At 45.5% G+C, this 22,031-nt stretch overlaps 3 protein-coding genes across 3 annotated transcripts; 1 reads left to right on the top strand and 2 right to left on the bottom strand.

Moving 5' to 3' along the window:
• Nucleotides 1–4,166: 4,166 nt before the first annotated feature.
• Nucleotides 4,167–9,084, bottom strand: LOC124698696 (galactose mutarotase-like). Its single transcript, XM_047231160.1, has 5 exons — nt 8,658–9,084; nt 8,534–8,583; nt 6,423–6,549; nt 5,201–5,305; nt 4,167–5,112 (listed from the first exon to the last, which is right to left on the bottom strand). The coding sequence occupies exons 1-5, from the start codon at nt 9,067–9,069 to the stop codon at nt 4,490–4,492; spliced, it is 1,317 nt and encodes a 438-aa protein (XP_047087116.1). The 5' UTR covers nt 9,070–9,084; the 3' UTR covers nt 4,167–4,489.
• A 2,845-nt stretch (nt 9,085–11,929) lies between these two features.
• Nucleotides 11,930–13,970, bottom strand: LOC124698695. The gene is made up of 2 exons (XM_047231159.1): nt 13,365–13,970; nt 11,930–12,360 (listed from the first exon to the last, which is right to left on the bottom strand). The coding sequence occupies exons 1-2, from the start codon at nt 13,968–13,970 to the stop codon at nt 12,001–12,003; spliced, it is 966 nt and encodes a 321-aa protein (XP_047087115.1). The 3' UTR covers nt 11,930–12,000.
• A 5,457-nt stretch (nt 13,971–19,427) lies between these two features.
• Nucleotides 19,428–21,523, top strand: LOC124695850 (la-related protein 6C-like). Its single transcript, XM_047228659.1, has 8 exons — nt 19,428–19,772; nt 20,119–20,200; nt 20,407–20,501; nt 20,574–20,645; nt 20,761–20,840; nt 20,926–21,007; nt 21,105–21,152; nt 21,245–21,523. Exons 1-8 carry the CDS (start codon nt 19,428–19,430, stop codon nt 21,521–21,523), a joined length of 1,083 nt encoding a protein of 360 aa, XP_047084615.1.
• The last annotated feature ends 508 nt before the right edge of the window (nt 21,524–22,031 follow it).

The following is a 22,031-nucleotide window of genomic DNA, read 5'->3' as shown; positions in this document are numbered from 1 at the left end:
CCTAGCGCCAGACGCTTAAGCAGATCCGGGATTTGACCTTTTAAGCGCCCGCATAAGCGCTTTCCAATGTACATGCCTAAGACTTAAAAACTGCTACGTACCATTCTCTAAGAACGGCAAACATGGGCTCTAGCAGATGTCCCAAATGATTTCTAGACTAGAAAGCTATTTTTTTCTTTCGTATTCCCTACTATTCTGAACGCGGGACTGCCTCCGAAACGAAGGGTGGCAATGGCAGAGCATCATGTCTGATGGAGGAGCGCAGTATTGCCATAGATGAGAGGATACTGAAGAATAAGCAAGAGCAGAAGCTCGTGTCCATGAAACCAAACGACCTTGAGAAGAAGGGATTGCATATTCTGAGCTTATGTGTGATCCGGTCTTGGCATCTAACATAATGGTGGCTTCATGTGTAGCTACTTGCCTGGCTTAATTTAGTGGCTTATGTGGCCATGGTGGCAATGGCGAGGAGAATGGAAGCACAAGTGACATGGAGGACAATGCTTGCTTGATATTTTCTTGTGATTGTATGAAAATTGTGATCTTGTGTTTCTGTTTGCACTATTTTGCTTGAATTATGCTTTCGGTTCTATGTTCTAATTAGAATACGGATTTCAAGTATTATGAATTTATGTTAAAGAATTATGTTGTGTTATTTTTACCATAAAAGGGCCATCATTCATCTGCCCCCCCCCCCCCCTCGTCCCATCTCCCAACAGAGAGGAAGGCAAGGGAAAATGGAAGAACAAATTGTACTATTAAATTGCAAGGAAAAAAATTGTGATTTGCCTTCTGATTAGCAAAGGAAAGAATCAATTAGCAAGCAGGTTTGAAAATATGGACAGAAAGGAATATCTTCCCTAGCAATTTACATGTATTTAGCTAGTGATGATCATTAATGTTGGAATTTTCGTGTGATAATATCATATTAATTTATAGTGTATTGCACAATCGGGAGATGAAGATAAGCATATTAGTTTCTCATGGGAACCAGTATTAGAGAGGCTATTGGAGAAGTGCATTTTTCCCCAAAACATTCTCTGGCCAACGCACTGCTTTAGGAGTACTGCCTCACAAGTTTAGCTAGGTTTGGATGGTCTAAACTAGGTTCGCGTGAGGATGCAGCCTCTTTAATAAGCCTTAAAAGCTTGGTGTTTACTGTTTAGAGAGAGAAAGAGATAGTACATAGCATGCATGTGTTGTCCTATATGTGAGGTCCCTCCTCTCTTTTTTCAGCTGAGGTTGTACCTTTCATTGGAGAGATAAAATTAATCATGAATAATGCTACACATTACAGATAAAGGGTTACGGATGGACGTGTCAAATCACAATTAGTTCAGAAGATTTTCATGGGACCACCACTCCGGGAGGAAACCAATCACAGAGCATCACAACGCGTCCATAAAAGAAGCCTTCCGTAAGAAACATCCGTAGATGTAGGATTATTTATTAATTATACTGCTTCTGATAACTTTTTTACATGAAATATTTACTTGTGTATGCCACCATTGCTTGTGCTCTAACCACACTCAAACACACTTTTTGGAAAGCTATTGGAGATGCTTCCTTTGTCTCGTGTCATGGGGCTTGCCCCGACGCCACGCGCACCAATTACGCAAAGTGATTACGGTAGGTCGACTTGGGAAGGGAGAGTGTGGTACACGCATAACCAGCCACAAACTCCACTCCAATCCACCTGCCCAAGCCAAGCCAGAGACCCACACTGATCGAGCTCAGAGGTCACAAGAGCTCCTTAGCGCAATGGCATGCAGCCAACAACCTCCTGCACTCGACAGCGCATGCAACGCAATTGCAATCGGGTACATCGCAAAAGGCTCTCAACCGCATAGGAAGCAACAGGACAAGCTATCACCGCAAGCTCATCACTATGACCTCCAACTTTACCGCCGTCAGCGAGGGAATCGTCGTATGCTACCAGCTTTCAGTTCAGGCAGCCACGCCACATGGGACACGGCCTCTTATCTATATCTTCTTCCTCAGCTCAGACCTCCCTGCTTGCTTAAGAACAGATACTTAGGAGCATTAGAGACAGACAACAGCACACGCAGCTCCGGCATGGCGTCGCCGGCACCAGTGGAGGTCGGCGCGCAGGGCACCATCGGCTCGTTGGTGTGCCGGGAGATCGAGTACTACAGGACCACGGAAGGCACCAGCGCCAAGAAGAAGAGCGGCAGCAAGAAGGCAGCTGCCAATGGAGGGACCCCGAGCAAGGCGCGAAAGAAGGGCGGGGCGTTCTTGCCAAGCATGTGCTCGTCGGCAGAGGTGGCTGTTGCGGCGGCCGCCGGCAGCCAGGCCCCCAGGTTCCGGTACCGGCATCTGGGCGAGCCTCAGGAGTAGATAAGCTAGCTGCAACCATGTCAAATAATTAAAGGATATAGTATTACAGTGCATCCATGCTGCATTTCGTATCAGAGATCTGGAGTCCTATATGCATGCTCATATTCTATCCTTAATACTCCCTAGTATATGTAACGCGTCTGTTCAGTGGAATTTCGTCTCTAACGTGGTCGAGCGTTTTAGTGTTTGATGTGCTCAAAAGTACATGTTGGTATGTAGCAATTTGTGGATTGCAATTTTCAGAAGTACAAAAATGGTGGTCATCCTGCTGATTTAGGTAAGGTCAAGTCCATCTCCACCAAAGCTGCCAGATCAGGGCATCACAGTGCCAGAAAGACCGTTTGCGTCCGCCGGGCCGTCCGCGGCGACACAAACCTGGCCCAAATATGCGTCTCGGATGCGTCTCTGCGGACACTGCGCGGACGTGCAAAGTGTCCGCTCGTGTCTGGCGGACGTTTCGTCTGGCCCGCCTGGCAGTGATCTAGCATCGATGCGTCTTCTGAGCGGCGACGCTACTGGCGCCGAGGCGTCGCTTCGGCAGTCTGCGGCCGCGTAAATGGCGATGCCTCGCGTGGCCGCGGCCGTCGCCCTACCTCTGACCTATATAAACAGGGGCGCGAGCATCTCATCTCCTCCCCACAAAACCCTAGCCGCCGCACAACCTCCACCGTAGCGCCGCTGCCGCTCAGCCACCACCGGAGCCACCATGAGCAGCGCCGGCCGCGGCCAGGCTGCCGCGCCTCCACCTCCACCTCCCCCGGCCTCGAGCTCCGACGAGGAGTTCGACGATGACGATAGCACCGACCTCCTCGACCCGGTCAGGGACGCCAAGGCCCTGGCTGAAGCGGAGAAGGAAGCAGAGGAGGAGCGGGCGACCCATGCGGCGTTCGACACCGAGATGGAACAACGCAGGGTCACGGCTGCCGTTGCCGCAGAGGACTCCGACTCCGACATATCATGGTCTTCCGATGATCCTGATGCGCCTACCCCGGAGGAGAGGGCGGCGGAGCAGAGGGCTATAGTCGAGTCTTTCGAGACGCTCAAGGACGACGCCGCCAACGTGAGGCTGCAGCAGTGCCTGCTAGAGGACGCGGCGGCGCACCGAGCCCTAGCGGCCGCACGGGAGGCGGCGGAGAATCAGACGAGGGAGCGATGCAACGACGGGGCCAGCCCGTTAGGCAGCAAGTAGTCTAGGCTTCTAGAACTACTTTGTATAGTTTAAATGTACTACTTTCTATGCTTTCTAAATATGTTGCAAATCTAAAAATGGATCGCTCCAGTGGGAGCACACACAGACGCAAACGAACGCACAAAATATGTCCGCGGGGCGACGCAAACGAACGCTCGCGACCACCTTTGGGCGTCAGATATGCGTCGCCCCGCTGGAGATGCCCTCAAAGCACTTACAAGTTACTCGTATATCTATTCTTAGGGATTGCTTTCAAAGGCCTCAAATCCTTTAGGAAATTCAAGTTTCAACCCTTCAATGTGTTAGTTTCAAAAGACAATTCCTGCGATTTTTTTGCCCTTAAATATTCTTTTGATAATATTCAAAAATAAATGTTTGATTTGCACGTATTACCAACAACCTGACATACCAATTGTTGTGTACAGAGTTGTTTCAAAAAAAAAATATTGTTGTGTACAGAAAAGCCTATTGCATCATTGCATTGCTCCATGTTGCCCAAACCTAGCCAAGCCAATCCCATAGACCAGTCACACCGGGGCCTTGACATTTCTTACTCACGACAAATGCTCAAGAGGATAACAAACACATCAGGAGTTGCATCCTGATGCATCTTACATGATTATCCAAAAAGTAGAAATATTATCGTTTCAAGCAAGGCAATAAGCCAAACAATACTATTAGGTTTGGTTACCAAACTGTACACTGCTCTGTCTCATTTCTTACCTACTCCATGCTAGAATTTGCTAATCCAGTATAAGTTTCGCCAATTCACAGCAGTGCAGTCGCAAGGAATAGTCTTCTGTTCAATATTTGCTACCTTCCTCCCTAATTTTGTTACATTCTGTTGTCTAACCCTGTCAGAAATCAAAATAACTACTGCTACATTGCAGTTTATAACTAAAGACAAGAAAAAGAAAAGGGTGTATCTCTACAGGAGCTGCTTCACCTGGTAGAGAAGTCAAACAACATTGTATGAATGTACTTCTCACCAGGATGAACTACAACTGATGGAAAATTAGGTTGGTTGACGGCATTTGGAAAGCCTTGCGTCTCGAGGCAGAGGCCGGCGTGCTTCCCATAGACAGCACCTCCTTTTCCCACTACACCATTAATAAAATTACCAGTGTAGAACTGCACCCCAGGAGCATCTGACCAAATGTTTAGGACCCTAAGGCTTGAAGGGTCTGTCACCTTAGCCACGTGCTGCAAGCCTGACCTCACTTCCCCAGAATCAAGCACATAGTTGTGGTCATAACCACCAGGGACTTGATCAATCCTGCCACCGATCTCATTCTCTGTCAGAAAGTCAAAGGGTGTGCCACTCACTGGCATAAACTCCCCTGTGGGTATTGAGGTTTCATCTACTGGAGTTATTTGAGATCCCTGAATCTGGAGAGAATGTGCAAGCACATCTCCTGAGCTGTGGCCTGCCAGATTCCAGTAGGTGTGTTGTGCTAAACTGATGGGTGTGGCCTTGTTCAAAGGCACAGCCTCCATCTCTAGCTTCAGCGCCATGCTTGATACAAGAGAATACCTGGCAGTAACAGAAACATTGCCTGGGAAACCTGTTTTTTGAAGAAGAGAAATCCATCAAGCTATAGTGTTTAACTGCTCATAAAGTAACTGTTCGATTGGAATTAGTTGTCATCGTACCTTCCTCTCCATCTTTACTGTAGTATTTCAAGGTGATTGATGGGGTCTTCCCTTTGTTATATTCAGTCACTTCCCATATAACTTTGTCAAACCCTTTAAATCCACCTGAAAGGATATGTCACGACATTAGTTTATGTAATAAGCACAGGTATTGTACTTGTCTTTTTCAATGTACACGTATGCATGTGCATTTCTGATCGTAATGACCATGATAAGAAGAAACCAATTGGTCTTGATAAAGTGCACATTCAAATAAGCCATTCTCCTTGTGAAAGACTGCCACAAATGCTCTTTGCATAACAGATGGACGAATGAGATTGAAGTATTTCTGACACGTTCTTGGAGCTATTCCAAATTCCAATATACTTGCTGAATGAAGAACCATCAACATTGAGGATACTACAGCCTACGGCAACACCAGCTGTAACAGAGAACAGATAGAACTGGAAGTTGGACAGGGTAAAAATGGAGCAGAACATCATCTGGATGACTGTACCAGGTAGTTAGTTGTTTCTTGGATTGCTTTCAACTGGATGAAATCAGGGCTTTTTGAGCTAATAAATCAGGGTCAAGTTGGACATGCTTATATGAACCAAGCATGGATAGACATGATTATACCTGGAAACTTCACTGACCAAAATGCATTTGTTTGCCACCATGAAGCTACAATTTTTGTCATTCAGCTATTGAGTTCCCAAGATAAGCAAGGTTGTGCACAAATGCGAACATCCTTTTATCCCTCCAGCATTTTCGTATATAATATAGGGATCTCATACTAATTGACTGGTTAAATGACATAAAATATCCACTGTAATAAATAGAGTACATGGAGTACTATTTACAAGAAGAACATAAAGCCAAACTAACAAATATGCTAACTAGATAATACTACTATTTATCTAGCCTGGATAAACATGTGCTTTCTCCAATAAATTAGGAATGCAAGTCAAAGATCCAAAAGGCTGGTCTGGTTCTTCACTCCAATTCTCATAGCTACGGTCAAAGAACCAATATCTTTTTAACGAATGATTACTAAATCCTTTGGCAGAAATATCATGATCATATACAATTCCATTTCAATCAGTCACAGTTGTTCGGTAGCAGGGTAGTTATAAGCAATCTGTGACCAGACCACTACTTATGCCTGTATACCTGAATATATAGATGGATTTATATTTAACAAACGCATGCAATGTAACAACTCAGGCCTCCTGTGTCTTACCATGAAGAGTATTCGGTGGACTGTTGATGGACAGACTATGCTGCACACCATTTAAAGTAAACTTTCCATCCTTGATTCTATTTGCAACTCGCCCAACAATGCAGCCAAAGTAAGGCGAGGTTCCATTCTGAGTTAAAAGAGAGCTCAGAACCATCAGCAACAAATAATTACATCAATAGTTCAATTATGTATATAGGTAGATATAATCATCAAGTAAATAAGAGGCACACATATGGGCAACCCACTTCAAACACTAAATTTTATAAAGGAAGCGAGGGTTATACTGATTGCCCATAAAAAGATGAATGTACAAATTTAAATTGCCAAAAAATCCAATTAGTTTTTGAAATTATAACTTCCAACCGTCCCAATTAAGCATTGGAATAAATGTGGCTAAGAGACAAAATTCATCATGAATTTCCTCTTATTGCTGAGGTAGCTCACTTAGATGACAGATGACAATATGTGTCCAACCAAAACCATGAAACCTTAATATTTGTTGTCATTAAGGAACACAAGATGTCCTAAGAGCCTCCCCAGACTGTACGTCAGTAAACATCAATAGACAACTATGCTATGCTTGAGATACTGGCAAAAGAAAGCTTACAAACGATATGGAAAGAGGACAGTTAAGTTCAGAGATACTAGTCATATTTTGATGCAGTTATTATCGTCATTGAAATATGAATAAGGGACAAGATGGCAAGCCAGAGATCTCAAACAAAGAAACCGAGTTACTTTTCTCAGATAGCTTGTAGATACTCCCTACTTCCCAGTTTAGGATGCATATTAGTTTTGGTCAAAGTTTGACTAACTATGTATGAAAATATATTAACTTTAATAATACCAAATGCATACAAAATGAAAATATATTTCGTGTTGGTTCTAATAACATCGAGTTAATGTTGTAGATGTTAATATTATTTTCTACACATTTGGTTAAAATTTACAAAGTTTGACTTTGACTAAAAATAATATGCATCCTAATTTGGGAAAGAGGGAGTATGGTGCTACTATTTCCATGCTCTCTTTTTTTGTAAGTTGGAGTAACATGACCCCACATAGTGATCATGGCATTCCATAAATCAAGACTACATCAGTTCCAAAAGAATCAACCTGAAACAGAATGTAAGCTTAGAATTTTGAGCTAAGCTTTAGATCCTCGAAAAGGACAGTAGGTAAGCTCTGCGTATACAGTTCTACAGCAGCATACAATTTCCTTGGTTTCATCATCAAGCAATATGTGTCAGATATACTAATACTACCAGCCAGCTGGCCAGAGCAAGTACTTAAATTGCAGACAAAAAAAAGGCTGAAGTATAACACGTTGCACGGCCACAATCTTTTGGTTGTGCAAGTGCTAGAACACCGACACATGTTGCCACTGAGTAATTCCTGAAGAAGGCAGGCTTTAACAAAAAATGTATAAAAAAGTTTAACGTTTTGGTGAACTAGAACTCAAGTTCAGAGCAAACTTAGCGAGTTTTCCATTCTTTGAATCGCAAGTTATAAATTATGGTGTACGGTGTACTATATAAACACACAATGCAAAGCAGTGCTGCCACGGCTGATATTCTAGGATCGTTTAATTTGTAACCGGAAGTCCATGAATACATAAATAATCTGCTGCACTCCTAAGAAAAGGAAATTAAAATAATTATCAAAAACTGTAATACTAATTGACTTGTTATAGCTAAGTGTCGTGGTTTTAGTGGATCGGAGGAAGTATAATTAATAAAATCCTAAAACTACAACTGATTAACAAGGAGGCAGGAAAAGGCAAGGTTCTTGACACATCAGCTACAATTAACAAAACTTGGCATACCAGTTGACTCATTATAGGTACAATTAATATAAGCTACAATTAATAAAATCCTAACACTCCAACTAATTAACAACAATGGAGGAAAAAGCAAGTTTTTTGACACATCAGCTTACTTAAAAAGCAGAGCCACTAGACTACTACTCCTACTAGTTGACTTCCAAAAGTCAGAAACCAAGAAATATCCCCTTCCCAGTCAGGGAACAGTAATCGTGGAGAGATCTCCGAGAATGCACCGAGATACTGAAACTAATCTTTGCAAATCCAAAAGGACACATGGAGGACTAACCAGATATGGATCCAGGGAGTCGAATCCAAGCACCACATCAGCAAGAACCCCTGTGAATCATGATGGCAATTAGAAAGAGAACCGAAATGAGGCAACGAATCAGTCCAAAAAGAAAAAAGCGCACCTTTCTTGTCCGGGACGAGCAGCGAGGTCACGGTGGCGCCGACATTGCTGATCCTGGCGAGAATCCTGCCGTTGTCGAGGTCGAAAAGGCCCGGGGAAGGCGGCGGCATGGGGACGATGAGCCTGTTGGGGTTGTTGGCGGGGCGGAGCGAGGCGGCGGGCGCGGAGAGGATGGTGAAGGAGGCGAGGAGGTAGACGGCGGCGAGGAGGAGGAGGAAGAAGGGCGGGGTGATGGTGATGCGGAGGATCCTGAGACCGGCGTGGGGCTGCGGGTGGTGGTGATCCCGGAACCTGTTGGAGGGGATGTGCTGGAGATGCGGCCGGGTCGGGGTCCGTGGGGATAGGGAAGAACGATGGGGCTGGTGATGCTGCTGCCGCTGTTGCTGCTGCTGAGCTCCCAGCAGCTGCTCCATTTCCTCCCCCCGACCTCTCGCTCCGGCTTGTTCTTGTATGTTGCTGGGCTTTTAGCAGCATCCATTAAACTCCTTCCGTTAAGCTAACAGAAGCTACTCGTCCAGATCCGCAGTAGATCGATGTTGTGTGCACGTTTGTTTTCCAATTACCAATGCCCCTGGTTAGTGGCCACTATACCGAGTGATGCACATCCATTTTATTGCAAGGATTTATAGTCGATTTAATTAGAAAAAGAGAACGTTGGCTTCATATACTTAACGCAGGATTACATGTACGTATCACTTATAAATCACAAATCTTGTTGCTAAACCATCAGTAGAATAGGTTGATAAATCTCGCTTCAAGTTGCACCCAGAGTCCAAAAGCCTTCGTGCTTCTTAAATCATGTATGGATTTAGTATGTACTCCCCGTCTAGATAAAGTTGGGAAGCTTTTTTAGGAACGGAGAAGCACCATCATTGTATTGAATTTCCGATATAATAAGCCTAAAATGTTAGAAGCTATTGCACAATTAAACACAATGTCATAACGGTTATTAAACTTCTGAAAGTATCCAAACCACCGATACATCCAAAGCCTTACGGATATGACAAATAGAAAGCAGAGCTGGAACAATTCAATGGTTATTAAACTTCTATACAAAAACGCGCAGAGGTTTCACGAAATGCAAACAAACCGAATCCAACAGGAACTGTGGCTGCATTTAAGTGCATTTTGAGGGTTCCCCATATGCCAACGAAGACACAATATAGAGTTAGAGCATCTCCAGCCGCGTCCCCCAAAGCGTCCACCAAACCGCGCCGGATTGAGCGTTTGGAGGACGTGTTTTGTTCGTGCCGCCTTTGGGGGACGTCGCTCCCCAACCGCGTCCCCCAAACGCTGCCCCAAATGAATTTTGGTGCACGAAAATAAAGGTTTTCATTCAATTTTGATTATATATTACAAAGTTTGAATGAAAACGGCTAGATTTCATCTAAACCTACACTACTGACCGCCCGGTGGTGCGTTCGACGGCCCCGCCCCGTCGTCGCCTCCCCTACGCCGCAGCTCCTCCTGCGCGCGCCTCCTCTCCTTGCGTTCGGCGTTGGCCCGACGGCTCCGTTCCCGCCGCGCGTCCTCCTCCGCCCTCCCCTGCTGCGCCGCCTGGAGGGAGAGCTCGATGGCGCGTAGAATCCGCGCCTCTTCGCGGGCACGGGCGTCGTCCTGGAGCTTCTTCTCCGACTCGAAGGACTCGACGAGCGGGCGTTGCTGATCGGCCGTCTCGTCCGGGTGCGGCCCGTCGTCGTCGGACCACTCGAACTCGTCGTCGTCGTCGTCCTCCACCTCGGTCTCCTCCACCTCGGTCTCCTCCGCCTCGGCCTCCTCCTCCTCCATTGGCGCACCGTCCTCCACATCTGTTGGCGCCTCCATCATCGCCGCCGCCAACACGTCGGCCTCCGCCGCCAACTGGTCCGCCCGCCTCCCCGGATCGCCGCCGGCGCCGCCTCCCGCTGCCGACGCTCCTCCGCCGCCGGCTCGCCGCCGGTGCTCGATCGACTCTCGCCGCCGGCGCTCGATCGACTCCCGCCGATCTCGGTACAGCCGCATCCCGCTCGGCGAGCCGGTGCCGGCGCTCGTCGGCCCACCGCCGCTCCATCTCCGCCCGTGCACGGCACCGTCGCGCTCTCTGTCTCGTCGAGGCGTCGGACGCCGCAACGGTGGCGTCCTCGCTGCTCCGCCACGCCGCTGCCGCCGCGGCCTCGCCGGCAGCGGGGCCATGGGCGCGAACGCCGCCGGATCCGCCGCTCGCGCCGCCTCCCGCTGCCGGCGGGCTCTGCTCGCCGCATTGCCTCCCCGCCGGCTGCCGACGGTGTGCACGCCATCGCTCTTCCCGGGCCGCTGCCGAGGGGTCGGTGTCGACCTGCGTTTCCGGGACCGCAAGTGGAGGAGACGGCGGTGGAGGGAAGTGGCCGGCGCCGGGCGGTTCGCCATTGCTACTGGTGGTGGAGGAGACGACGGTGGAGCGACGAGGGTTGTGTTTGTTGCCGGCGGGGTGTGGTGGCTACCATTGAGCCGGGAGACCTTTTATAGACGCCGGCGTCGGGAAGAAAGCGCGGGAACAGGCGAGAAGAGGCGGGAAGATCGCGTGGGAACGGGCGGTGGCGTGCGAACGCCGGCGACGCGTGGAGGCTGCGCAGCACCGACGAGACGTCTCGCCTGCCCCTCCGTCGCCATTAAGGCAAAGATGCCGCCGTGTGTCACTGCGCGCGAATAACTTCCGTCGCGAGGTAGGCGACGGTTAGGTTAAAATTAACTGTGCCACTGACGGGTCGGCCCCGCCACTCCCCGCATCGCTTTTCGTTGTGTCCGGCGTGCCCGGTGCGTCCCCTGTGTGACGGGGACGGGCTCGGGGCGCCGGACACCGTATGGGGGCGCGCCGGACAAAAATGGGCTTTGGGGGACGCGGCTGGAACGGTTTTTTTGTCCGGCGCGCCTCAAATCCCTTTGGGGGACGCGGCTGGAACGGTTTTTTTGTCCGGCGCGCCTCAAATCCCTTTGGGGGACGCGGCTGGAGATGCTCTTAGAGACCAATACACAGTTAGCATATATTTTCAATCACAAGCACATAAGTTCCATTACTTCGAAGGAGTACGTATCAATTAAGTACAAACATAGAGTTAATAGAACAACGCATATGTAACAAAATATCATTAGACAAAGCATCTACAGCATATGATGTTACTACAAGATCCAGCAATCAACAAGCTAACCTAAGAGAAATAGGTGGAAACCATGGAATTATGGAGAAAATTATCTGAACCTCTGAAGTATCAAATCTCTGATCTGCCGCCCGAGAAAAGCGAAAACCCACAGTTCAGGAATCTGACTGTTCTATACTTCTATGTATTCCCAGGTTAGGGGATTCTAACCACCAGGCAAAGAAGCATTGTCTATTCTTTTGTACAGTGAGCATCTGTGCCACGCCGTGTACAGTGGTTGTAACCAACACTACCAAGAAATGTCCTTATCTCTTGTGCACTGCTGTTGCTCGCCTGCAGCAGACGCTCATCTTCTTCATATATAAGGTAGGGAGCTTCACCTTTCCTCCTTGACAGCAACTTTGATGCACCTCTCAGGACATGGTATTCCCAACCTTGAACATCAATTTTGATCAGAACCACATGCTCTGCATCTGAAATGACTTCATCCAGTGGAATTGTGGCAACCTCCACAGCAACTTCCTCATTAGATTTAAATGCTAATTTAGCACCAGTTGCAGATATAGCACTGTTGTCGAGTCGTCCGATAACCTAGGGTTACCAAAAATATTCAAAGTAAGCTGTCGAGAAAGCACAATAAGATAATCATCTGAATATGGAAAAAGCAACCTGAGATTTCTATGACATATGACTTTCTCATAAGAAGGCACAAGTCAGATAATCTGCACATGGGCGTTTGCACAAACATGATAGTGGCTATGGTTTGACAGAATAGTACCCATCATGTGCTTAGTGAGTCAACTACATGATTAGTGGCTATGGTTTGACAGAATAGTACCCATCATGTGCTTAGTGAGTCAACTAACTAAAAAAATAAAAAATATGAAAGTACGAATAACACAAAATAAAATGAACAGGCTATTCTGATTCTTTAATAAGAAACCAGTAGCATGCGAATGGATAACTTTATCATGTCAACCCTGTACCACCAAGATAAACTTGCCAGATTTGGTAGTGTGGTATGAAATTTCTGACTGTTCTATCTATTTAGCTAATATTAAAACATATATTCCATAGTCCATTTAGAAAGAATAGCAATGGCAGACCATGGATGAACCCAAATCCAATGTTGAAATAATATGCAAGGAAGAAGAAAACATTCATATTTAAGCAAGATGAGCATCACAACCTTAGAAACTTTCTCCGGTTAACAGAATAGGCCAGCAGTATCCATGGTGTTTGCAAGAATAATGCATTGGCTAGAGTAATGAAACATCCTTTTGCAGTGCCTTGCGTCTAGTGATGCACGAATGTGGCTGCTATCATAACATATCGGGGTTCGTTTGTATGGTTCTCAAACCATCTTTTATCTGTAGATTTTCCCTAGGTACAGTGATTAGTCTAGTCAGCAAGCTAACACAATCTGAGTTGACCACACCACTTTATTCATTGTGTGAGTCATCATTTGAGATCGCTCTACCCCGTAATGCTTCCTGAGGTACATCATCTGGTTACTGCTACAATCCAATATACGGTGTATGCACTTGACAAGTTTTCACACATACAGTTAGAAGAATCTGAACGAGACAGTATACCTTATGCATTGTGATGTTCCCAACTCGATCAGATGCTGCAGCATGATACACCAGCACCTGGTCCTGCACTCGGTTGAGGTACATTCCGTCGCAAATCCGCTGCAGGTTCTCAAAGACGGGCTCGAATGCGACCACCCGGAAGCCCATGACGGCCGCCGCAAAGGCCGCCATTCCGACATTGGCCCCCACGTCGACCACCACACCACCGGAACCCTTGGCGAGCAGCTCTTGGATGGTCTGGGAGATGTCGGGCTTGCGGAAGCGCTTGCCCTTGAGGAGGCGGGCGATGTTCTTGTGCGGGCGGTCGGGGAGGGAGCCCATGTCGGCGAGGGAGTAGAGGAAGGGGCGGGGCACGCCCTCCACGAGGCTGGCGAAGACCGGCGAGGCCTGCGGCGAGGCGTAGCAGTCGAAGGGGCGGAGGTGCGCGGGGAGGTGGGGTGGGGCGGCGGCGGTGGCGGTGGGGGAGAAGGTGAGATCTGGGGCTCTGGAGAGGACGAAGAGGAGGAGGAGGAGGATCGGGAGGAGTAGCAGGAGGGTCTTTGGTGAGGAAGAGGACGCCGCCGCGGAGGCATGCCGGCGCCACGAGGTGGCGAGCGGCGCCGGCATTGGCTCGAGATGGGTTGTGCTGGGGTTTGGGCGGCCGCCGATGGGCACTGAAGAACGGGCGCGGAGGCTCCAGGCGCAACAACTTGGGCGCGTGGGTGGAGCTCCAAGAGGTAGCAGTGTATCACCTCGTCGGCCGGCGGGCAGGAACCGAGGCGCTGGGCCGGAGGCGGCGGGGAACCGATTCGGCGGTGGCCCGGCAGCGGCAGGAGCGAATCTTAATTCTTAGGCGGCGCCGGGCGCCGGCGCGTATCGCGAGCGTGAGAGGAGGACGGGGAAGGGGCACTCCTATACACAAAATGCGGCCCAATATAAACAACATTTCTAAAAACCATCAACATTTATTCACAGCTGAGATTTTTTTTTTGTAAATACTCTCTCCATCCATAAAAGATGTTGGAGAATTATTTAAATTTGGATGTACCTATTCACTAAAAGATGTCTAAATATAACTAAATTTAGATAAATTTACATATATTTTTATGGACATAGGTAGTATGAACAATGAAAAGAAACCCCTTCAGGCGACATTGGGGGTTCCACGCTACAAAAGGGCAACATACAACATCATTAATAGATATGTCCATGACTCCATGCTACTGACTTCGGCCCGCATCCAAAAAATAATGATTTTCTACCCCTAAAAGTTGCTCAAAAAGGTCCAATACAATATCTTGCCTGTCGATTTATTTGGTTTCTTATTTGAGTTGTACCTAGTTTTCGGTCATTCATTTGTTCAATTTGTGCTCCCTCCCCCCTAAATTTCTTCGAATGATAGGTCTTGTTGGACATATCTTTACTCAACAATTACTCTATTAGTAGTACATATTTTATGTGAATGTATATTATTAAAGTCGTATTTCAAAGAACTTTATTGTGGTTATAATTTTGTACCATATAATTCACATCATTGATATAGTAATTACTGATGAAAGTTTTGTCCTAAGGTAATCTAATATGTGGAGTATTAAACATAGCGAGTAGTGCAAAGTCTACCTAAAACATAATGAAGGAATCCGTAGGAAAGCACAGATATAGTACAAGATGATACATGTCCTACACAGCACAAACACGCAAAAATTTAAATCATACATATCCATCTGCGGTTTGGATAAACAAACATATAAACTTGGGTTTGAGCAAGTTCTTGGTTACATATAGGATTTTTTCCGGGGGGGGGGGGGGGAGGGGATCGGTATTTCCGGTTACAATATTGGTCTTTTACCCTGCATCATTAATTTGTTAGCTCAAGGTGAAAAACTTTCCAAAGTGGCAACCAATATACAATGCTAACAATAAGAGGTTGAGGTCTACCAAATCTTTAGCACCACCTATGGGAGGGGGAGATCATGAAGAGGGTATCTTCAAGAGTCTCACACATGATTCATCACGGCTAATTAATAGGCCAGGAAGCTAGAGAAGGGCAAGATGAAGAAGGAAGGAGAGACTAGATCGTACAAAGAGGCGATGCAAGAATTGTTGATAGTCAAGGAAAATAAAGACAAGGTGAACAACCATAGATGTAGAGAGACCAAAGAGATGCAGCGTACGGAGTCTCACTTGAGGACTGCAAGCTCATGTGGAACAAGATTAGAAGATCATGTTGTGTGATGTCACTATCTTGGATCTGGATGTGAGGACATATGTCTTGGCAATGAGGTCAGAGACTGTTATTGCAAAGGTGGTTCCCGCCAACAATGGACCTGGAGGTGCTAGTGGTTTTTCGTGTTGGTTTGGTAGATTGGATTGGTGGTGCTTCATAGGTGACATTGATGATGCATTTGGTGGACTGTGTTTGATTATGTTGGATGAACTATTTGTAATACTCCGTATTTGTATGAAGTTTGCTACTAGTATTAGACATTTTCATGTTCAGAAAATTGGATTTGAATTGTGCACTTACACAATATACTTGAATTATATGCACTAGAGGGATATCACGCGCGTTGCGGCGGAAAATTCAGCAACAATTTGATATGAAGCAACAAAAGTAAATTGATGAACACGAATATTGAATGGCACATATGGCACCACATGCACATAAATTAGCCTATAATATGTATCTTTTTCAAATCAAATGTCAGAAAGTTGTGCTCTTGTTGATCCAAATTCTTTCAAGAGGATTTACAACCGCATAGTTAGCTGCTTTTTATGGCAACAATAGAAAGATCGGACTATTAGAAACCAAAGAAGAAATCTTTGGTCCTTGGACATGAGTTTTTGACCCACCGCATCATTTACAATATACGTGTGCGCTCCTTTGTTAAGATCAGTTTGATAGTTAGATTTGGGTACGTATGTGTTGAAGACAAAAAAAATAATGGAAAGGGACGTACCAATTTCGGATGAACATTCGCCAGTATCAACATACAAAAAATTGCATAGAGTGACAGGAAGTATGAACAAAAATGAACGCTTCATGATCCATGCCATGTGTCGCATGAAAACTTGATAGTGAGCCCGTGTAGATGAAGAATAGTAGAATAGTACAGAAGGTGAAATATCCCACCAGCTTCCAGAAGATGAAGAATGCATAAACATGTTGAATGAAATTTGAGCTTGAGAATGGCGAAGGATGAATCGACGATGGTCAATGTGGCTGGAGAGTCCCGCTGTGGAGTAGGGATTTTATAGCACAATTGACCCTTTGGATCCTCCATTAGTTTGAGGCATAGGCTGCTCAAATGCCTCCATAAATTTCTAATTGTATAGATAGTGGAGGATGGAAAGTGGCCAGGCCGTTCCTTTTCTAGAGGATTTTATGGAGAATATGAAGAGGATAAGCATCCAAAACGTGTAGAATATGAAGTGGCATTCACATTTAGTTGCAACAACCATGAAGGACTATTGGATGGCGCAGGATGTGCATGTGACAAATTAGGGGTGACAAAAAATAAACAAAATGGATAACCTGTTGTTAATAAAGAAATGATGATGTGCCATCAGTGGTAGGTGTTTCCCTAAGGCTGCTCATAGTGGTGAGTAACTTAGACTAGTAACATATGTCATGTTACAGTTACTACCTGCATAGTGGGTAGTAACTTAGATGTTGTTTCATGCAATGTCTCATTAATTATATTGTAGACTTATATTGCTTTGGGGTATGTGATGTTATGGTAACATAGCTAGTTATCACCTCATTCTCTTTCTTCATTTATTGTTATGTCATGTCACCAAAATGTCTTGGGTTGTGTGATGTTACCATCTATGTTACCCCCACTATGAGCAGTCTAAGGCTGCTCATAGTGGAGAGTAACATAAGGTGGTGTCATGCATAAGTTACTAGTCCATGTTACTACCTTTATAGTGGAAAGTAACTTAGAGATGGTGTCATGCAAAGTCTCATTTATTAGTTTGTAGACTCATTTTATCTTGGGGTGTGTGATGTTATGGTAACATAGCTAGTTATCACCTCCCTCTCTTTCTTCATTTATTGCTATGCCATGTCACCAAAACACCTTGAAGTGTGTGATGTTACTACCTAAGTTACTCCCACTATGAGCAGTCTAAGACTACTCATAGTGGGAGTAACTAAGATAGTAATATAGAGCTACATGCATTGTCAACTATGCAAATTGATGACATTGCATGATATTAAATGAAGAAAGAGATGGTTGTGATAACTAGCTATGTTACCATAACATCACACTTTTCAAGATAGAATGAGTCTACAAGCTAATTCATACACTCATGCATGATACTACATCTAAATTACTATGCATTATGAAGGTAGTAACATAGAGTAGTGTCATATGCATGACACTACTATATGTTACTCCCCACTATGACTAGTCTAAAAAATTAAGGATTATACCTGATAATTTGGTGAGGTGGCATCTTGATGATGCGGCATGCTTGCATGTTAAGAGAATTCACTTAGTGAGTTACTCCTATTTAATTATTATAGATTCGAAATATTATAGTTTGAATCATCATAATGTCGGACTAGAGTAAATATAGAGTATATCTGAAATAGATGAGAGAAAAAGGGACAGAGAAATAGTATGAACTTCAAATTTAAGAATCAAAATTCCAAGGCCTATGGAAAAGGTGAAATGAGACTTAGTGGTGTATCCTACATTTTCGAGAATATTCCCGAGAATACTTAAGACTAGATACCATCCTTAGTTTATTCAATCCTACATTTACATTCTCTTTCTTGTTTACTTTTAGTTAGTTCTTGTTTATTTTATTTTGTGTGCAACTAGTTACTCATAAACTTTCAACTATAGTATTTCCAGTAATTTAAAGAGTAGGCTATTTTCAAACACCGTTTTGGGCGCGAACGTGGCCACACTGACAACGTGGCTACTATGTAAATTCCATTTGCAAAGCTTCAGTGGGATGGACTTTTCTAATAAATAGTTGTTGCTACAAGCACTACAATAACCCTGTTGTTGATCCAGGTTAAAGTAAACAACTGTTGCTTTGCATAGTAAAACCCAGTCATCAGCTGGCAATTGGAGGTTGAGGTCTACCAAGTTTGCAGTACCACCTATGGAAGGGCAGACTATGAAGAGGGGAGGGGGTGTCTACAAGAGTATGACACATGATTCATCACGGCCGATTAGTAGGGCATCACCAGACGTGAAGCTAGAGAAGGGCAAGATAAAGAAGGAAGAAGAGACTAGATCGTACAAATAGGCGATGCAAGAATTGTTTATAGTCAAGGAAAGGAAGACAAGGTGAAAGATCATAGATGTAGAGAGACCAAAGAGATGCAGCGTACAAAGTCTCACTTCAGGAGTGCAAGCTCATGTGGAACAAGATTAGAAGATCATGTTGTGTGATGTCAATATTTTGGATCTGGATGTGAGGACATATGTCTTGGCAATAAGGTCAGAGAATGATGTTGCAAAGGTGGTTCCCACCAACAATGGATCTGAGTGTTTGATTATGTGGGATGAACAATTTGTAATATTTACATGACATTTGCTACTAGTATTAGACATTTTCATGTTTGGAAAAATTAGATTTTAATTGTGCATTAACATGCTTGAATTATATTCATTCGAAATATTATAGCTTGAATCATCATGATGTCAGACTAGAATAAATATAGAGTATATTTGAAATAGATGAGAGAAAAGGGACCGAGAAATAGTAGTATGAATTTCAAATTTAAGAATCAAGATGCCTCTTGAAATTCCAAGGCCTATGGAAAAGGTGAAATGAGACTTGTCTCAACATTTACATTTTCTTGTTTTTCACCTTCAACTAGTGAATCCCAAATAATGTCCCTGGCGGTCAACGGCCGCCTCTTCCCAAGCCCACACTATCGGACTGAGTGCCACTTACAGACTGCCGCGAAAAGAGCTGCGCAAAGAAACACTCTGGCCTCACAATGTCCTCGGAGGGAAGTGGTCAAACGCGCTGAAACACTACATATATGATCCGTTTCTGGTGTCATCAAATCTGTGTGCCATACACCAACGCGCCGGTCCACCGACTGTATCAGCCATGGCGCAAGACAACAGGGATAGCTCCGGCGCGTCATCGTCGACGTCTGGGCTGTGCACCAGCGAGTGTTCGACGCCGTTCAAGTTCAACGTGCACGCACCGGAGTTTGTGCCGATGTCCAGCCCGCTGACGGTCGCCGGCTACTTCTCACCGTTCGTGCAGCTTTCCGGCGCCGGTAGCGGCATTGGGCTGGCCGCGGACTGGAGCTTCTTCGGCGAGCCGGAGCCGACGTCGTTCTTTATGGCGCCTGGTCTCGCGCACGTCGATATCGGTGGACTTGCCGGTGGCAGTGTGCAGCCCAAGGGGGCAAGTCCGGCCGACATCGCGCACAAAATTGTTAAACAGGTTTGCAGTGAGATCTACACATGTCACATAAAAATACGATTTCTCTGTCCTGGCCCGTGGGCATCAGATCTAAAATGCAGATAAATTCATCGCAATGTGATGATACAAAAATTCTGTTTTAGCGATTTGCTGTTGAAATATGTTACCTCAAACATTAACAGTGTTAGATTCGGTAAATGGTTGAACTTACCTTCCTCGTTTTAGTGAAGTAATTATTCATCGCTTTTGAAAGAATTTTTGCATTAGCTTACCAGATTATCCTTTAGAGAAGGTGAACATGCTTGTCTTGTTGACAAATGCACCACCAATGTTTTCAGAAGTCTTATTGCCATGTTCCGCTGTGCAGGTTGAGTATCAATTCAGCGACACGAATTTGATCGCGAATGATTTCTTGATGAAGATCATGAACAAAGACCCTGAGGGTTATGGTGAGTGAAACCAGTTGGTTCTCTAATCCCATAAGCCGTACTTAGTAAAATATACCTGCAGACATGAAACTGTTAAGCAGAGTCTGACTGTCTGAGATCAGGCATAACCACTCACTATGCTGAAAACCTTCCCAATAGAAATTGGTGACACTGGACACTGGAAAATGTTATAACAGCAACTGTATTTGTTCGATTGTTTTGGGCAGTTCCAATGTCTGTCATTTCATCCTGGAAGAAAATCAAGGCTATGGGTGTAACCAGCCAACTGCTTGTTAAGGCTCTTCGAACCTCGGAAAAGCTCGTAAGCCTGCTACTTGCGGTTCTCGTACTCACATATTGCTGCTACCTGTGCTACAAGCTTCTTTTGCTGCAGGTTGTCAGCGACGACGGCAAGAAAGTGCGTCGGGCACAGCCGTTCACTGAGCGACACAAAGAAGAGCTGCAGGTCAGTAGTGAAGTATAGAACGTTTTAAGCATAACGACATTTTCATGTGGAAAATAAAACTGTTTCTAGTGTGGCATTTTAACCATAGAACCTCGAATTCAACTTTGTTTAACAGTCTCGAATGATCATCGCGGAGAATTTACCAGAGGATTCGACCAGGAACAGCCTTGAGAAGATCTTCGGTATGATTGGAAGGTCTGAAGACAATCCTTGGGTTTTGTTGTCATATAGTATGTCTTTTTGACCTAACATGTACTAACTCTAGTTTGATGACAAACAGCGTGAAGAACATCAGAATATGTCATCCGCAGGAGCCTAGCACTGCAAGGTCTTCAAAGCCTGATACACTAGTTCGTAATAAGGTACGAACAGAGTTAATATAGTTTCGTTCCAAATTTGCAGCCCTGCTTACATCTGAATCTTGTTGCTGATCTCTTTAATCATGTGCTTCTCCTACAGTTGCATGCACTCATAGAGTATGAGAGCGCGCAGCAAGCCGAGAAGGCAGTAAGTCATTTCTCACCATTTTTGCCATATAAGATGACGAATTCCTTTTTCTTCCGTTTAACAATTCCATCGAAATTCAAATGTTACGCCAGGTGGGCAAGTTGAACGACGAACGGAACTGGAGGAAGGGGCTTCGGGTGCGCCCTGTGCTTCGACGATCGGTAACTGAAACTCATCAGCGTTCCGACACAACAGGGCCGTGGGGAAGAGGGCGGGTGAGGCCGCACGCCACCACCGCAGCGCCACCGCATGCTGGAGCCGCCGTCGCGCATCTGGAGTCCCTGATCACCCGGCCGCAGGGCCCGAGAATGCCCGACGGCACGCGAGGGTTCACCATGGGAAGAGGGAGGCCGTCGCTGCTCTTGGTCTAGCTGGCTCTGCACGTCCTGCCTTGTGTTCTTGTGTGTTGCTGTGGCAGTAGTCTGATTCGTCGTGAATTGAATAAATTGTTCGGCTACTTTTTTTTGTTTCGTTTGAGGAATAAAACATTTTGTTGCATGAACATAACATAGTATACTTCTTCTATGTTGCGGTGGATTTCACAATGCACTTATGTGTATCAATTTTATCGTCTTTCAAGCTGAACTTCTTAACCGTTGGTTGTGCTAGAGGTGGTTCTCTTCTCTGTAACGCTGGCAACCTCATGAACCAGGAATATGTCGGCATAAACCGTAATTGTCGTTGTGTATTTGACGGTACTTCAGAGGAGGAATCCTCATGGAGAGAAGAAGAAGTAGGGATCATCGGGCGGAGAGTTCTCGGGACGGTGATACGCGAGTTATCCAGCTTTAGAACACCTGCACGATGACAGGTCTATTGCTACTTGTCTGGAATTATCTGGCCGCTTTCGCGTTGTTACAATGAGTTGTGGTTGTGCCT

Source organism: Lolium rigidum, chromosome 3 (genome assembly GCF_022539505.1).
Source record: "Lolium rigidum isolate FL_2022 chromosome 3, APGP_CSIRO_Lrig_0.1, whole genome shotgun sequence".
In the NCBI taxonomy this organism is placed as follows: domain Eukaryota; kingdom Viridiplantae; phylum Streptophyta; class Magnoliopsida; order Poales; family Poaceae; genus Lolium; species Lolium rigidum.
Note: the sequence above shows the minus strand (reverse complement) of the source record. Positions and strands in the feature narration are given on the sequence as shown.

What these genes read in the sequence shown, in the direction of transcription:
- LOC124695850 (XM_047228659.1), top strand. Translation starts at nt 19,428, where the DNA reads ATGGCGCAAGACAACAGGGATAGCTCCGGCGCGTCATCGTCGACGTCT. An exon ending in GACACAAAGAAGAGCTGCAG is followed by an intron (nt 20,646 to 20,760) that starts GTCAGTAGTGAA and finishes TTTGTTTAACAG; the next exon opens with TCTCGAATGATCATCGCGGA. An exon ending in CGCAGCAAGCCGAGAAGGCA is followed by an intron (nt 21,153 to 21,244) that starts GTAAGTCATTTC and finishes ATGTTACGCCAG; the next exon opens with GTGGGCAAGTTGAACGACGA.
- LOC124698695 (XM_047231159.1), bottom strand. Translation starts at nt 13,970, where the DNA reads ATGCCGGCGCCGCTCGCCACCTCGTGGCGCCGGCATGCCTCCGCGGCG. An exon ending in GGAACATCACAATGCATAAG is followed by an intron (nt 12,361 to 13,364) that starts GTATACTGTCTC and finishes TGGTAACCCTAG; the next exon opens with GTTATCGGACGACTCGACAA.
- LOC124698696 (XM_047231160.1), bottom strand. Translation starts at nt 9,069, where the DNA reads ATGGAGCAGCTGCTGGGAGCTCAGCAGCAGCAACAGCGGCAGCAGCAT. An exon ending in GCTCGTCCCGGACAAGAAAG is followed by an intron (nt 8,584 to 8,657) that starts GTGCGCTTTTTT and finishes CATGATTCACAG; the next exon opens with GGGTTCTTGCTGATGTGGTG. An exon ending in CAGTAAAGATGGAGAGGAAG is followed by an intron (nt 5,113 to 5,200) that starts GTACGATGACAA and finishes TTCAAAAAACAG; the next exon opens with GTTTCCCAGGCAATGTTTCT.